Raw genomic sequence first — 17,614 nt, forward strand, 5'->3', positions numbered from 1 at the left:
AGAAAGCAAATATAAGGAAGCAAAAGTCAGTGATAGCCTTGGATAAATTCAGAATCCAGCAACGAAGGACAAAAAAAGATAATAAAGGCAGAAAATACACTGAGGGAAATCTCGCTAGAAAAATAAAACTAACAATAAGAGTTTCTTATATATATATAAAAAAGCGAGAAGTCAAAGTTAATATAGGTCCCTCAGAAAATGAATCAGAGATACATTTATGGTGAACAAAGGAATGGCAGAGGAGTTAAAAAGATATTTTGCATCTCTCTTTACAATGGATGATTATCCAAATATCCCATTAATTTTAAATTATATGGGGAGGAATTAACTACCATCACCATCACTAGCGAAGTAATATTAGACCATCTAATGGGCCTAAAGGCAGATAGGTCACCTGACCCTGATGGTTTGCATCCTAGGATCCTAAAAAGGTCACTAAAGAGAGAGTGGATACATTAGCTGAAATTTTCCCAAAAAATCCTTGAATTCTGGAGAAGTACCAGAGGTTTGAAAAACTGTCAATGTGGCAGACAAGATTTTGTGGGTTTTACATTTTAAGTGAAGTGTAGTTTGTGAATAACAGTTTGCCTATGAAGGTTGATTCTAATTATCAAGCCTCATTACTATTTGATTAACAACACAACATATTTTCAAAATCCATAAATTAGTACTTAAGACTTTTAAAATGCAAAAGGAAAAGCTGTTTTCTAGTTCAAATTTGCATATGCAATTTGGGTCATAAATTGTCTAATTCATATTATGAAGTAATCTAATGCAGATATTATCCACATGCTCTTGTGATAAGACTTGATTATTAATAATAGCCAGTTGCTCCCTGATTCGTATTTTGTGTTGATTCATTATCCGTAACTATAAATTTTAAATGCCCAACTTTAAAGTGAAAAATTAATCATTTTTAATTTGGAATAGATGCAACAATGTGCTTTCAAACTTAATTTACTGTTTTAAAAATTATGACACCAGTGCGTAACTAGATCAAAGAGAGATATGATGACCATTAAGGAGCAATGTGCCATTTTATTAGCATTAATTTAGTTGATACAATAGCATAACAGAACGTTTGCCTATATCAGTGGAGAAACCATTTTAATTACAATATTAAAATAAGCTAAACATTTTCTGTCCAGTGTACTACTTCATTGTTAAGATTTCCTAAACTTTTGTATATGATTTCAAGCCAGTAACAAGAGATGTTTACATTTTGAAGACCTTTTGTGTGTTCTAAAAGATAACATAGACATGCAAGTAACAACAGCATTATGTAAAAAGCACTTATCACAGTAAAGTCTCCTCCTGCATATTATGTTGTACAATTATTAGAATATCTAGGGGTTGTGATAACCTGCCAAATTGACAGAAAACAGCAACAAAAGGCAATAGAAGGTTCAAGAATGGATAGTCATCATTTAGATTCACCAAACTATTTTTAAATCTTTTTTTAAAGCCTGTTAGCTTTTGACCATATTTGTCTGTGGGATGTCATTGCAAGCCAAGTTGCAATATTTATACTGGTACTACCCTGGTTTTGCCTCACTGCCTATCAGTATTAATTTTACTTCCATATTAGGCAATTTGGAAAATGTGTATCATTTTCATACATACATTACTTCCAACAGTAGTTTAAAATTCAGCCTAGATTTTATCTCCCAAGATTTAGCTAGTGGTGTTAAAACTAAAAATAGTCAGCAATTCTGGCAGTATCTGTAGAGAGAACGAGAGAGACTGAGCACCTCAGCAACCAAATTACAAGAACAAAAAGTTATGATTCATTAGGCCATGTTTCACTCTGAAATCTGACTTGTCCAGTATTACCTCCAGATTGGATCGTAACTTCATTTATTTCCTTACTGATGCTAACAGATTTTCTTTTAAAGAATGGGACCAAGACTTGAACCTGAGTATTACCATATAGGTTAGCAATCCCAATAATCCTTCCATGGAAAACCCAGGGAGGGGTTTTTGTTTCTATCCTACCTGACTATTGGTTCTGAAATGTTTTTTTTAAGAGGGGCTTCAGAACAAATCAGTAACATTGTATATCGAGCTGGGAGTGTTGACAACTTGGAAGGAGTACTGAAACTTTTAAATTGCTAGCATTAAATAGTGTATAGGAATCCCAATTACAGCATATCAGTTGAGATCCCAAATACATTCAGATTTGCATCAATTTTTACTTGGAGTACAGGAAGTTTTTATAGAATGCTTTAGGCAAAAAAGAGAAAGAAATAACTGTCAAAAAATATTATTGCTTTGTTGAAATGCAGCTACAGAGCAGCACTGACAGACGGTGAAGTTAGGAGCCCAAGATATCCTTTGTCTATCAAATATTGAGTGTGGTTGCAGAAAAGCTACAATAAAATATACTGACATAACTTTAATTATAACTTTAGTGTAGAATATAAATAGGTCAGGGTCAAAATAAATTACCTGTCAGAACATTGTGAACATCCTATTATAATCTAATATGGATTGTTCTTCCACTGAATCACTCTTGCTGGCATAGCTTCCATTAATGTACTGAAATCATTTGGTACAAAGTGAAGTAAAGTTGTTCACATAACAGAATGGCCATACTGTTAGAGTAAATTAGATTCAGTGCTTGATTTAGGAATATTTAATAAAAATGTAACATAAGTTGCATTACATAGTTTTAACTACAGCAACAATAATGTTGGTACAGTTTATAATCCAAAACTGCTACTGGAAATATTTGTTTAATGAGGATTTAGTATAATTCAGGATGCTTGTCTGAATTGCTCAAGTCTATTTACTATGAAGGTAACTTTCTTATTTTTCAGATGTGGTTGTTACTGTTAAGTTTGACATTTGTTTGCTCACCCCTCAGTTATCCTGAGAAGGAGGTGATGGGCCTCTTTGTTCTATTAATAGCAATTCAATACGGTGTCACACAACAGACTTCCTCAGAAAGTTTTGGAGTAAAAGGGACAGTTGCAACATGGATTTTAAAAAATGCTGGCTCACGGACAGGAAACAAACTAATGGTTAGTGGATTTTTTTTTGAGCTGGAGGGACTTTGAATTGGAGTTTCCCAGGGTTCAGTATTGGAACAATTGCTTCTGTTGATATATTTTTGACCTAGTTTTGGAATGCAGGGGACAGTTTCAAAGTTTGTGGAGAATTATAGTCTGTGAGGAGGACAATTTAGAACTTCCAAAGGACATTGAGAGGTTAGTGGATTGGGAAAATAGATGACAAATAAAGTTTAATACAGAGAATTGTGAGGAGATGCATTTTGTTATGAGGAACATGGAAAAACACCATAAAAATAATTTGGAACAGTGAACTGAAGACAGACTTTCCAAGAAATCATGTGATCAAAATGCCTAGCGAGTTACTGGACAGATAATTAGTGAAGTAACATAGCAGATACTATTCTTAAGGATGTGCAGGAGCAGAAGGATATGGGTATATTGCATTAGTCATTAAAGGTGGCAGAACAAGTAGAGAGAGTTGTTAATAGAGCATACAATATTCTGAGCTTTGTTAATAAGGGCATAGAGTATAAGAGGAGGAAGATCATGATGAACTTGCATAGAACACTAGTTAGACTTCAGCTAGAGCATTGCATACTTATGGGAAGCATGTAAATGCATTGGACAGACACAGAGCAAGTTTATATGAATAGTTCCAATGATGAGAAACTTTAGTTAGGATGATAGATTGGAGAAGTTGGCACTGCTTTCCTTGGTGAGAAGGCAGAGAGGTGATTTGATAGACACTGGAAGGAACAGATAGAGCTCATAGAAGGATTGAGAACCAGAGGGCCCAGTGTTAGTGTTTTGCAAAATGATGAAATGTAAGGGAAATGGTTAGGGTCTACAATACCCAACTGGAGGTCTGAGGAAGGCAGGTTGAAATGAAGTACTTGAGAGGCCAGTAAATGATTATTTAAATAAAAATGATGTGCAGCATTATGAGGAAAAGGCAGGACATTGGCACTAAGTCAAACACTCGGAGGGACAGTACAGATCAAATGGATCGAATGGCCTCTTTCTGAGCTGTAAGAATTCCTTGATTCTGTGATTAGATGCTGTTTAGCAGTTTATGAAATGAAAGACCAGCTCAGAGTAAACTACCCTGGACTGCACTCAAAGGCTAAACATGGTCATGGCACTTCTGTTAATCCAGCTTTTTATTCTAGACCTTTACACAAACCTCAACTCATATTCTCAATCTGTTGTGATGGGATTTGAACTTCTTTAGTAGCAAAAATCTTGAGATTATTACTCAAGTGATGTAGTCACAATGCTTTTGTACCTTTGTACATACATAGTGTGGTGTAGGGTGACTGAATAATGGATTTATGAAAAATAACTCATGCTTTACAAATCTGCTGAAATTTTAAGATGTAATTAGTAGAAAGCCAGTGGATGCGATTTCTCTTGGATTTTCAGAAGGCTTCTAATAAGATCCCATGTAAGAGATTAGTATGTAATATTAAAAGGCAAGGGATTGGGGATAGTGTACTGACATGGATAGAGAATTAGCTGACAGACAGAAAACAAAGAAAAGGAATAAATATGTCGTTTTCCCACTGGCAGGCAGTGACTAGTGGTGAACCAAGGGGTCAATGCTTGGACCCTGGGTTTTCACAATATATATATATTTATAATGATTTAGATGAGGGGACTAAATATGATATCTCCATGTTTGGGGTCATGCAAGGGATGATGAGCTATAAGGAAAATGCAGAGATGCTTCAGTTTGATTTGGATGAGTTGAGTGAGTGAGCAGGGAGGGATGCAAAGAGATCTGGGTGTCTATGTACACCAGCTGCTAAAAGAAACATGCAGGTGCAACAGTTGGATGAAAAAAGGTAGCTGGAATGTTGGCCTTCATATCAAGAAGATTCTAATACTGGAGTAGGGTTGTCTTGCAGCAGTTCTACAGGGCATTAGTAAGACCACATCTGGAAGATTGTGTGCAGTTTTGTTTTCTTTATCGAAGGAAAGGAGTTCTGCCTACGGAGAAAATGTAGCAAATGTTTACCAGACTTATTCCTAGGATGACAGGATTGATATGCGAAGAGAACTGGGTCAGTTAGAATTATATTCATTGGAGTTCAGAAAAACAAGTGGGTGGGGTGATCTCATTGAAACATAGATTAGACAGGGTAAATGCAGGAGAGACCTTCCTGATGACTGCTAGTCCAGAACCAGATATTGTAGTCAAAGATATAGGGTAGGCTATTTAAGACTGGGATGAAGTGAAATTTCTTCAGAGAGTGGTGAGACTGTAGAATTTTCTGCACAAAGCGCTGAAGACCAAAATATTGAAAGTTTTCAAGGAGTTAGATATAGTTCTTAGAGCTAAACAGTTCAAAGGGTATGGGGGGAAAGCAGGAATGCAGTGCTGAATTGCAGTCATCATATTGAATGGTGAGGCAAAGCCTACTCCTTTTAATGTTTTCTGTTTGTATGAGGTAGGGAGGCCTGAGAGAAACTGATTAGGGGGTGAATGACTTTGCATTAACACACTTATCATCAGATTTATAAGCCAATTATGGTGCATCCCTGTCTTAGAGGGGATGTTTCCTTGATATCTTTAAGTTTTCTTTTTGCTACTAATTCTAAGTTAATTTGTTCCCTTTGCACCAATAACCTCCTGTTCAGTTTCTTGATTAGAATATGGAGTTGCACTGGATTACATAAGGGCAGCACTTTTAGGACTCAAATCTCAGAGATATGGAGGGGCTAAACTATCTTGATTGACTCCCACAATCCAAAATTGCAGCTTAAGTTCCTGATTTCTGAGGTTATGTTTCTCCCTGAGAAAACAGGGAATGAAAGCCTCAGCATTCTTTGCACTGCTTCATGTGACACTAATGTGAGATGTATAATGATTAGTGCCTTTCAAGGTAGTCAACAAGGAAAACAGTAGTTTTTTTTGTCATTTCTACCATATAAAACTGATACAGTAAAAACAAGGCAGCATTCCTCTAGGACCAAGGTGCTATATGGATAGCACAAACCACACACTTTTACACGGCATAAAGTGCACAAGAAGTGCAAAACCCACAAGTTACAGTGTAATAGAAGAATGATAAATTATAGACATTATTCTAGCAGCAATTCAAAGTCTTGCGAAGAATTTCAGATGGGAAAGAGTCCGATCATTCTGTGTTAAGGAGCCTAATGGCTATGAGGAAGAAACTGTTGCACAGTCTGGCTGTGAGAGACCAAATGCTTCCAGTATCTTCTGCCAGATGGCAGGAGGAATAAGAGTTTGTGTGAGGGGTGTATGGGGTATTCCAAAATGCACTTATCCATTTGGATGCAGCGTGTGCTGTAAATGTCAGAAATGGAGGGAAGCGAGATCCCGATGATCTTCTCAGCTGTCCTCATTATCCGTTGTAGAGTCTTATGAAGCTTTAACAAATTGAAACAGAACACAGGACACTCCTACAAGCAGTGACATATGTGTTAAGTATCAGATTGTGCAGAGTTTTACACCTGTGCACCCAAAGACCTGTCACTGTTCTTTTACCTTTGTCTCTCTACTCCTATGCATTGGTGCTACAATTGCTGCCTAGCTTGAGAAAGCCTGCTGACTGCTTTGCTGGCTTGCCTCAGATAACTTTAGCAGGTGAGTGCGGACGGTCTGAAACTAGTGAACTCTGGACTGTGAGTGTCTCCTGAACACATGCAGATGCAACCTCCTAAGCCTGACCTGTTGGAAGTATTTGGGTCCCTGGTAGATGGAAGTGATGAACAGGACACAGTTGGAATATGACAGATGACAATCCTGGGTGCCTGTCTCAGCACCTCCTCCTTTTTGGTGTGTAATGGGATTTCCATCTCGACTTGAGCAGAGGGAAGTCAAAAGCCTTCGGTCTCTTTTATTGCTTAGCCAGTAAATGAATGCATCATGGTTCAAGCAATGGAATGAGGGTCCTAACATATATCCAGATATTAATTGTCCTGCTAGACCTTGTTTTACATGATGCCTACCACTTGGTCTTTGGAGGTAGTCGCATGCTTAGATACAGAAACCACAACATCAGAAAGAAATTTGCAGATTCCTGTCTTTCAATCCAATCTGTGTGAGATATCTGGCACTCCGGTACTGCCAACAGCTCCTTAGTGGTTGAATCCAGAGGCTCATCATTTTTACTAGGCGCAGTAGTGCAAAGAATGCTGTGATATGGGTGTTGCTTGAAACGTGATCAAATGAAAAAACCCACAGGAAAATAGTAGTGAACCTTTATCAATAATTGGTTAGGCCTGAACTGGAGTATTGTGAGCAACTCTGGGAAACAGTCTTGAAAAAAGGATATTAAAGCCTGCGAGACCAATGCAGAGGAGATTTATTGTAAAGATACCAAGGAATGGGAGAATTTAATTAGTTGGAAGAAATTAAGAAGCTGAGATTGTTAAAGCAGGAACTGATATGATGAAATTGAATGCTTTCTCTGCACTATATTCTTGTGCTTGTGCTAATTTAACAGAAAAAAAACGAATAAAGTAGAAGGCATCCTGACCTTCCTAAAGTACAATTTTGCAAATATAAGTATTTTAGTTGGCATACATCAAATTGTCTATCAGTGATTGCTAAATGAGTACAAAAGGTTGATTGTTACTTTCTTTCAAAGATCCATATGAATTCATTTCTGTAATGAATTCAAAGTATTGTTTAGTATTTACAGCACAGGACCACTGTTATACTCTAGGTAAAAACAATAACTGCAGATGCTGGAAACCAGATTCTGGATCAGTGGTGCTGGAAGAGCACAGCAATTCAGGCAGCATCCAACGAGCAGCGAAATCGACGTTTCGGGCAAAAGCCCTTCATCAGGAATAAAAAGCCGTTATACTCTACTCAAGGCTCTTCACAATCTGTAATTACCTGTACCACCTTGCTTTATTACCTCATGTGCATCAGTACTTTCCTTAAATGCTATAATTGCTTCAAACACTCAAGTTTTTATGAATCCATTGAATCTGGGCATCACTGGTGAGATGACCATTTGATGCCCATCTTTAATTGCTTTCAGCACGTTGGCTGGCTAGCTCCGAATATAGTTACGAGTCAACCACATTAATGTGTAACCTGAATTGATATATAGATAAAGGCAGTAGATTACATCTTTAGGGATTACATTCCCCAAAGTACCTTAGTGAATACATATTTACAATAATGCTTGTAGATAACCATGAGATTGGTTTTTAATTCTATTTGTTGTTATGAATTCAATGATTCTGGAGCTCTGGATTGCTAGTCCAGTGACATTACTACCTAGGGAGAAGTGAGTTTTGAGATGATTTATGGCTCAGGTTGAGGTTCTGGATGTGGGTTTGGTTGCTGAGCTGGAAAGTTCATTTCCAGCTGTTTCGTCACCTTACTAGGTAACATCTTCAATGGGCCTCCGGGTGAAGCACTGTTGTCTATTTATATGTTTGGGTTGGTGGTGTCATTTCCTGTGGCGACATCATTTTCTGTGGTGATGGCATTTCCTGTTCTTTTTCTCAGGGGGTGGTAGATGATGTCTAACTCTAAGTGTTTGTTGATAGAGTTCCGGTTGGAATGCTATGCTTCTAGGAATTTTCGTGCATGACTCAGGTTGTGTTGTCTTAGAATGGATGTGTTGTCCCAGTCGAAGCGGTGTCCTTCCTCATCTGTATGTAAGGACACTAGTGAGAGAGGGTCATTTTGTTTTGTGGCTAGTTGATGTTCATGTATTCGTGTAGGAAGCAGGAATTATCAACAGTGCTTCGCCCAGAAGTCCATTGAACATGTTACCTAGTAGGGTGACAAAACGTGTGGAAATGAACCTTCCAGCTCATCGAGCAAACCTACATCCATAGGCAGAAGTGGTGAATGGAGTAGTGAAGTCCTATTTTTAATTCGATTAGTTAGTGGCTATTGCATTAATGTCCTTGATCTGAACTTATCCACAGGTGAAAATAATTTCTGTATATTTATCCCGTCAAATGCTTCATAATTTAAACCCTTTTTATTTCCAATTTTAAAATGACCTCTCTGCCTTTACATTCTATTCCTTTAGAAATAAACCCCACTATTTTTCTTGCATTAATTAATAGCCTTTTCAACTGATGTTACTACTTTTAGCAATTTACATACTTGTATTCTCAGTTCTTTTTGGTGCTCTAACTCATTTAGTTTCTTGCCTTACAAGGAATAAGTGATCTCTTTATTCTTCCTACCAAAGGAATCACCTAGCACTTTCCATTTTGAGGTCCATTTACCTGCCTACCTACAAATGACTTGCTGCGTTTTTGTATCATGCTCCACATGATTACTGTGACAATACTATTGCTTTAAGAGATTATCTTGATTTCTTTTTTAAAAAGGCAGAGATGATGAGTAGTCTCCACAGAACCACTGCAGTAATTAGTTTGTGAGGTCTTACAGATTTTGTTTTAACGTTGGAACAATAGACGCAGTCTAAATGAGTGTCGTCAAGCACTCCAGAACCAGGATTTTTAGTTGCTTAGTTTTTCAATTGCAGTTGCTGCTGAGCTTTTGAAAAAGTGGATGTTATTTTTCCTTTTCTCGTTTACAGCTAAAAGCAGGGCTTATCTTCCTGCTGCTGGGATTACATGTGAGATAATCTGTTTTTCTGAATTTGCCTTTTGCCAAGGTTGTGTTTATGAGATGTTACAATATTGGAACAGTTTATTAAAAATAGTTACTGTATTTTTTAAGCTTTCTAATAGAGTGACATTTAAGCCAATTCTTTGTTTTTTTTTCTTTTGTAATGTTCTAACCAGAGTGCATGAATGAAGTGTGTTTTGCTTCAAATCTGGTAATTTGACTAATTGTATTGCACCTTACATTTACCTTTTAAAATAAGACAAAGATAGGGTTTAGGCTACCTTAATATATTTTGAGGGGGTCTGATCTGGTCCTGTACCCCAAAGTTGCTAACATCTCCAAATTTCGCTCCAAATTTCCAATTTCTAATTCTAAATAATTTACCTAAAGCTGAACAATAATGGTCTTAACATAGATCCCTGTGTAGCATTATTTCCCATTTTTATGGCAGTGTAGGAAACCCTTCCTTAATTCCTAAACTCTGGTCTCTGGTTTGTAGCCATCTTTCAATCCATTCTGCTGCTTTCACATGCTTTGACATTTGCTAGGTAACTCTTATATGGCATATCAAAGGCCTTCTAAAAGACCATGAATAATACATCCACTGGATTGCGCTTACTGAATTATTTGAAGAAAGGTTGCTTCTCTATGACCTTATGTTTACAAATCCATACCTTATATCTCTCTCTCTCTCTCTCTCTCTCTCACACACACACACACACACACACACACACACACACACACACACACACACACACACACACACACACACACACACACACACACACACACACACACACACACCTTTTACATATATACATATCTTTAGGTTTTTTAAAATCTGATACCTTAGCAAAGATTCTAGTAGCCATGCTACTACCAGTAGTCACTAGCTGACCTAGAGTTATGTCATCCAGTTCTACTTCACTTTTTGAAGATGGGAATTACATTTGCCATGAACACAAATCGTTTTTCTATAAAAATCTAATTTGTAGCTACTTATGCCCTGGCTGTCTCCTGCTTGAAAGTGTCTGCTTGTAATATCCTCAAACTTGTTTAGTGCCTCGTTTCTTAACAGTTACAGTAATGCCCTTGATGATTTCTCCTATTGTAATTTCTTCTTTGGTTTTGTCTTGTGGAAAATTGATGCCCAGTAACTATTCAGCATTCACCTTCTGAGATGATCACATCTAATTTTAGCTCATCTCACAATGGCTCTAACCCCATCTTAATTCTCTGTTACTTATGTGCTGACAACTTACTATATCTTTTAAATCCTTTTGTATTAATGATTCTGTTTAATTGTCTTTTAAAAAGCCCCTTTGCTAAACTCACCCTATTAAGTTTTACCATTGTATCCTTTATTGTTTGTGCTTTGCATGCATGTACATTGATGTTCTTTTAATATATTGCTTATTATTATTTTACTACTTTGCACTGTATACACAAAATCCTGCAAATCCACTGGCAGGTTAGACGTAACAATGTGAACATCTTCTCTCCGGTCAATGTCCCTGGTAGCGAGACACTGGTCATACCCAATCAGCTGCGATGGGTGAGACACATCGCCCACACAAGATTCCCTAACCAAGTGCTATACTCTTGAGTTCTGCAATGGACAAGGACACCCTGAAAGCCTCCCTAAACAAATGACACATAGGAGTTCTTGCCCTGGAACTCAAACTGGAGAAGAAGCAACTGCAAAGGCAGCAAACATTTTGAATGTCACCAAGTGGAATATGTGGAAGCCAAGCGTAAGCAGCAGAAAGAACATGCAAGATCCAGAGTGTTTCATCCACCAGCCTCAAACACCACCTGTGCCACCAATGACAGAGCCTGCAGCTCCAGAGCTGGACTATGCAGTCAGCGTGGAATCCACTTCCCAATGGGATTGTCAATGAAAGGAGAATAGGCTACTCATTATTGTACTACTTTGCCAGCAATTTTCTTAATTTTAGTTCTCCTAAATTCTATCCTCATTCCTTTTTCTACCCTTTGCCCCTATCTGTATTTGGAGAAAGTGAGGACTGCAGATACTGGCAATCAGAGTCAAGAGTGTGGTGTAGAAAAGCACAGCCAGGCAGGCAGTAACGAGGAGCAGGAGAGTCGACATTTCTGGCATAAACCCTTCATCAGGAATGAGGCTGAAGCTCTTCGACCACTGTCTGCATTTGTTTTTGCACCCTGACTTTTGTTCTCATCCATTTTACTTATTTTTAAATTGCAATTGTATTTACTCAAATCCTCTCATCCATCCCTCTCCCCAGATTTTGTTAGTTGAAGCAAGTTAAAAGACTTGCATTTAAGTAGCACACCTTTCCTAACCTCAAAACATCCCAATTGCTTTATAGTGCAGTTGCTGATGTTGTAAGAGTGTCCCTTTCTTTTCAATCACATTTATGCTTTCCACTAGGACATTGGTCTCAGTCAAGTTCAGATGCAACTCGTCTCAGGGGCGCAAGACTATTGTCACATAAACTGAAAACCTTGCTATCCACATTTGTTTTTCCTTCATACACTGACTTGTTGGTCTGTTTCTCCCGAAGTTATTATCACATTGCTCAACTCTAATCTGGAAATTACTACCCTTGAGGTCCTTTTTATTTTTGTTTATGGCTGCTTTTACTCCAGAAGTAGGACTTTGTTCCTATTCTTTGTTGTTTTGAGATAAACCATGGTAATTGGTTCATCTCTATCATCTTCCAAATTCCTTCCAGCCGTTTTGATATCTCACTTTCCTTTGTCATGAAGTAAGTCATGAACCCTCCTTGATTCCAGATTGCAGAACGCATTGATTATTCACAAGTTCATTCTGAAATCAGTTCACTCTACACACACCTTTTGATAAATTATTATTATTAGATGATTCATTGTGAGTTGCTAACATCCATCTTTTAATAGTATAATGAAGACAAAAAGAGTATGACTCTTTTGGGGATCATTCAATAAGTCAACAGCCAGTACTAAGTTTGAGAATTGAATTCACAGCCATTTTTTTCATAAGTAATTTCATAGCAGTTCATTATCAATTTAAGCTAGTGCAACTGAACACAATGAAATACCTATTATCTACTCAATACTTCACCTGTTCTGCTGCCAGTAGTGAAGGTAGTTGAAATGTTTAGTACCCAATAGAGAAAGCAAGAGGCAATATTAATGTACAATGTGATATACTAGGCCTTTTCCTTAGGCCTCAGCATCTCATTAGAGTTTTAAAGCAATTTAGTTTTCTCCTTGTGATAAAGAAAGAACTGAGATGCTAAGTACACCAAATCTCAGCAATCTCAATATTGAAGACTTGTACTTTAGAGTTAGCACACCCTTAGCCAAGCTGTTCAGTATGGCCAAAACACGGGTATTTATTCAACAATGGAAAATTGTCCATGTCTTTCCTGCCAATAAAGAACTGGACAAATTCAACCCAACCAAATAGCACCCTCAACATCAGCAAAGTGATGGAAGGTGTAACAGTGCTATCAAGCAGCATTTAATACAATAATAATCTGCTTACTGATGCTCAATTTGTATTCCTCAGGGCCCTAATGTTATTAAAATCCTTTTGCAAACATGAACAAAGGAGCTGAATTCAACAGGAGTTGAGTGACTGTGTTTGACATCAAGTCAACATTTGACAGAATATGGAAACAAGGACTCCCTATCAAATTTGAAGTCAGTGGTAATCAGGGAAAACTCTCAATTGATTGGAGTCGTACCGAACATGAAGAAGATGTTTGTGCAGGAAACCAATCATCTCAGCTCTAGGATGTCACTGCAGGTGTTCCTTGTGTTAATGTTTTAGGCCCAAGCATCTTCAACTGCATGAATCAATTATCTTCTCACCATCATTAGTTCAGAAATGGGGATGCTGACTGATGATTGTTCAGTAACAGTCATAGTGGTTCAGATCAAAAGCAGACTGAATCTATGTGCAACATAACCTGAGTGATAGTCAAACTTGGGCTGATATGTGTACATAACATTCAAACTATACAAGTATCAGACAATGACCATCTCCAACAAGAGAGAATCTAACCAGGAGACAGTAAGGACTGCAAATGCTGGAAGTCAGAGTTGTTAATTCAAAGTTGGGAGGACAAGGCAGGTCAGACAGCATCTGAGGAGCAGGAAAGTCAACACTTCAGACCAAACCCCTTCATTAGGACTAGGCAGGAGGAGGGAGCCCAGACATACATAGAACGAGGGGATGTGTGGTGGTAGGGCTGGGGAAGATTTGGGGGAATGGTGATAGGTGGATGCAGGTTGGGGGATATTGTGATTGGTCAGTGGGAAGGATGGAGTGGTTAGGTGAGTAGGAAGGTGGACAATTTAGAGCAGGTCAGGGAGGGGAGGAGAAGGGGTGGGGCTAAACATGGGATAAGGCTGGGGGTGGAGGAACTTTGAAGCTGGTGTAGTTGATGTTGAGGAAATTGGGCTGTAAGCTTCCCAGCTGCTGCTGTTCCTCCAGTTTGTGTTTGGCCTCACTTTGACAGTGGAGGAGGCCAAGGATGGACATGTCACCAGGGGAATTAAAGTGGATAGCTGCCGGTAGGTCAGGTTGGTTAATGCATGCAAGGCGTAGATGCTCTGTGAACCAGTCCCTGAATCTGTTTGGTCTCCCTGATATACAGGAGACCACATGAGGAGCAACAGATGAGGTTGGATAACATGCAGGTGAATCTTTGTCAAATCTGGAAGGATTGTTTCGGGCCTTGGACAGAAGGAGATATGGGGAAAGGTGTTACACCTCTTGCAGCTGCAGGGAAAGGTACTGGGTGTAGTGGAGAAGTTGGTGTTGAGTGTAGAGTTGACGAGGGATTTGCGGTGTTAGCGGTTCCTGTGGAAAGTGGACGGGGCAAGGAAATATGGTTTTGGTGGTGGGGTCTGATTGTAGGTGGCGGAAATGTCGGAGGATGATGCGTTGAATGTGGTGATTGACTGGACTCCATCTCTGGAAACTGACACACCGCTGATCTCCATTTCAAACCCACTGACGCCCACAGCTACCTTGACTACGTCTCTCACCCACTCTTCTGCAAAACTGCTATTCCCATACTCCCAGGCCATAATGCAGAGACTCGAACAACAGCTTTGCCAACCATCCAAACCAAACTTTGGGTCTGCTACGTGGATGACACCTTTGTCGTCACTAAATGAAACAAAATAGAGGAAACCTTCAAGACCATCAATAATATCCTTATTGGCATAAAATTCACTAAAGAGGAGGAAACAACAAAAAAAACTGCCGTTCTGAGATGTCACAGTAGAGTGAACAGCCAACGGGGAACTTCAAACCAGCATCTACAACAAAACTACACATATGGAACCAAATATTGAACTACAGAAGCAATCATCCCAACATCCACAAATGAAGCTGCATCAGACCATCATTTCAACGAGCCACCATACACTGCAGCACAGAGGAACTACGCAGAGCAAAGGGAAATCACTTATACCGTGTATTCAAAAAGAACGGGTACCCAATGAACACAGTCTGCCAATTTCTCAGCAACAAACCCAAACAAGCAGACAAAACACATTCAGAAACCCTAGCCACTCTCCCTGACATCAGTCATCTCAGAAATGACTGGCAGAGTATTCAGACCCCTTGGCATCATGGTAGCCCACAAACCCACCAACACACTAAAACAGCAGCTAATGAACTTAAAAAAACCCTATACTGATAACAAACAAAATGAATGTCATTTACAAAATACCTTGCAAGAACTGTAACAAACACTGCATTGGACAAACAGGCAGAAAACTAACCACCAGGATACACTAACATCAACTAGCCACAAAAGGACATGACCCATTCTCACTAATATCCTTACAGACAGATGAGGAAGGACACCACTTTGACTGGGACAACGCATCCATCCTCGGACAAGCCAAGAAGAGAAATGCACAGGAAGTCCTCGAAGCATGGCATTCCAACTGGAACGCTATCAACAAACACATCAACTTGGACCCCATTTACGACCTTCTGAGAAAAAGAACAGAAAATGACATCAACCACCCAGGGGAACCTAAACACAAATAGAAAGGGGGTCATAACACCAGCACTTCACCAGAGGCTCACTGATGATGTTACCCAGTATGGTGATGAAACATCTGAAAATCAACCTTCCACCTCAGCAAGCAAACTTACATCCATTGTTAAATGTTTCTAAAAGCTAAAGCTTACTACTTAAACACAGTATAGTTATGACTAGACAGTCTCATTTAAAATGCTATCACTTCCCATGTAAACTAGAAAAATCTTATTAATCCAAAGACCTGTAATTATGTTTTCATTATTAAACATACACCTTTTTAAAAAACTATCATTGTAGTGTCTGGACAGTAAGCCTTTAAATAGTTTATTCCCTTGTGTAACTGGATATCATTTTCCAGGTTAATGAAATGAAGAAGCAACTCATTTTGGCCAAACATTGCAACTAAACTTTGTCTTTATTTCCAATTTTTCTGTAGCATTTAAATTAATAAGCCTATGTGTGTTGTGTTTCAACATTTGTATATCGGATTTAAATCGTTATTGTGCTCTTAATTTCATGGACAATTTAGCATTTTATCTATAGTTTACTGATGCTTAAAAATTCTTGCACTTTAGCAGAAATACTTATCATACCCGGAAATACTTCTTAATCTTCAGTTTTAGAAACAAAAAAATTTTATGGTTTGCATGGTAATACTGAACCCATTTTAAAATTATGTCCCAATGTGAAGGCACTTAGTTTAAGGTCACTCTCTCACCACATATTTGAAGGGGAGTTAAGAATAATTTGTTGTCAGCCCAATAAAATGCAATTTATTCTCGCTTTGCAACGCTGAGACAAACTTATGGAACATTGAACTGCTACGTGTGAATAGTTTTCTTACAAGTGGAACATGCTACGTAAAAGTAACAGATATTGTCCTAACTAACGCAGGATTTGTAACAACCTGAACAGTGGGTAAATGTTAGTATTGTAGTTTTTTTTAAATGCAGAAAAGTTTCTCAGGTGTTGAGAATCCTTCGCTTTTTCTCACTCTCACACACAAGGCAAAGACAGTTATTCTGAGAGTTAGTGGTCGCTAAGGCAACCAGAAGGAGTATGCAGTGAATGCTGCCGCTTCCCACTGTTCCCAGCTGTGGGATGTGCTCCGGCGCTGACGATGCGCGCTGCTCGCAGCAAAGGCTGTGCCGGCCAGTCGCAGACTTTCACTCGGACGGAAGTGCCTCAACAGTCTCTCCTCTTGTCATTTGCCAACAGGGGTTCCTGAGCCGTCGGCTGAAAGGTTCCATCAAAAGGACAAAGAGCCAGCCCAAGCTCGACAGGAACAGCAGTTTCCGGCACATCTTACCTGGATTTAGGAGCGTGGAGAATGAAAGGTAAAGAGCGTCTCCGATGTCTTTCCTTCCTCCGTATCTTTCACTGCCGTCACAGTACAAATATCTTTGCATTAACAAATGTCTTCTTTGTAGCGGACGTGTTGCCAAATTACTGGCTTCCTTAGCGATGGTGTAATGATTTTAAACAGCTGCCGAGGATTCAGCCCAAACATTAATCCAGCGGAATTCGAAAGATCTTTTCCCAGCGTAATTGTTCCCACATTTGCTTCCTGTGAAACGAGACGTGCTTTTATGGTGGCGATTTGTACTATTCCATTGTGATGTGTCGCTTTTCTAGATTTTGGAAGAAATTAATTATTTAAACAAGTAGTTTATTTTTTACAGCTGCACTGTCTGCTATTTTTCGGAAGAATGCAAAAAAACCCTGCTTGCCTGGCTATTGTTCTTTTTCAGCACATACACATATGCTTTGTTTTTTGAACATCTACGTTTGACTGTTGCAGTTAGGGATGGGTTGTGTGAAATGCAGCGCTAATCTGTTCTGTCTGTACCTTGGCCGCGAGTTCTTGTGAGATGGGTTACTGTGATTGAAGGATGTCTGAAATATCAGTCGACATTTCCCCCTGCAAATCCAGGTACCTATGCATAGGCGAGGAAGAGTTGCTCAGTCTGTCACCTGTCCGT

The 17,614-nt window shown here is 38.8% G+C and overlaps 1 protein-coding gene across 6 annotated transcripts in view; it reads left to right on the forward strand.

The window, feature by feature from the left end:
* The window catches only part of LOC122564877 (disabled homolog 2-interacting protein-like), a 699,362-nt gene that overhangs the window by 472,015 nt on the left and 209,733 nt on the right, over positions 1 to 17,614 (forward strand). For all 6 annotated transcript variants that reach the window (XM_087998388.1, XM_043720268.2, XM_043720270.2 and 3 more), the window contains one exon: positions 16,851 to 16,969. In XM_087998388.1, the coding sequence (XP_087854514.1) occupies positions 16,851 to 16,969 (119 nt within the window). The remainder of the gene's footprint in view (positions 1 to 16,850; positions 16,970 to 17,614) is intronic.

This window comes from Chiloscyllium plagiosum, unplaced genomic scaffold, assembly GCF_037043375.1.
Source record: "Chiloscyllium plagiosum isolate Xiang-an unplaced genomic scaffold, Cpla_swu_hap1 HiC_scaffold_21, whole genome shotgun sequence".
Lineage (NCBI taxonomy): Eukaryota > Metazoa > Chordata > Chondrichthyes > Orectolobiformes > Hemiscylliidae > Chiloscyllium > Chiloscyllium plagiosum.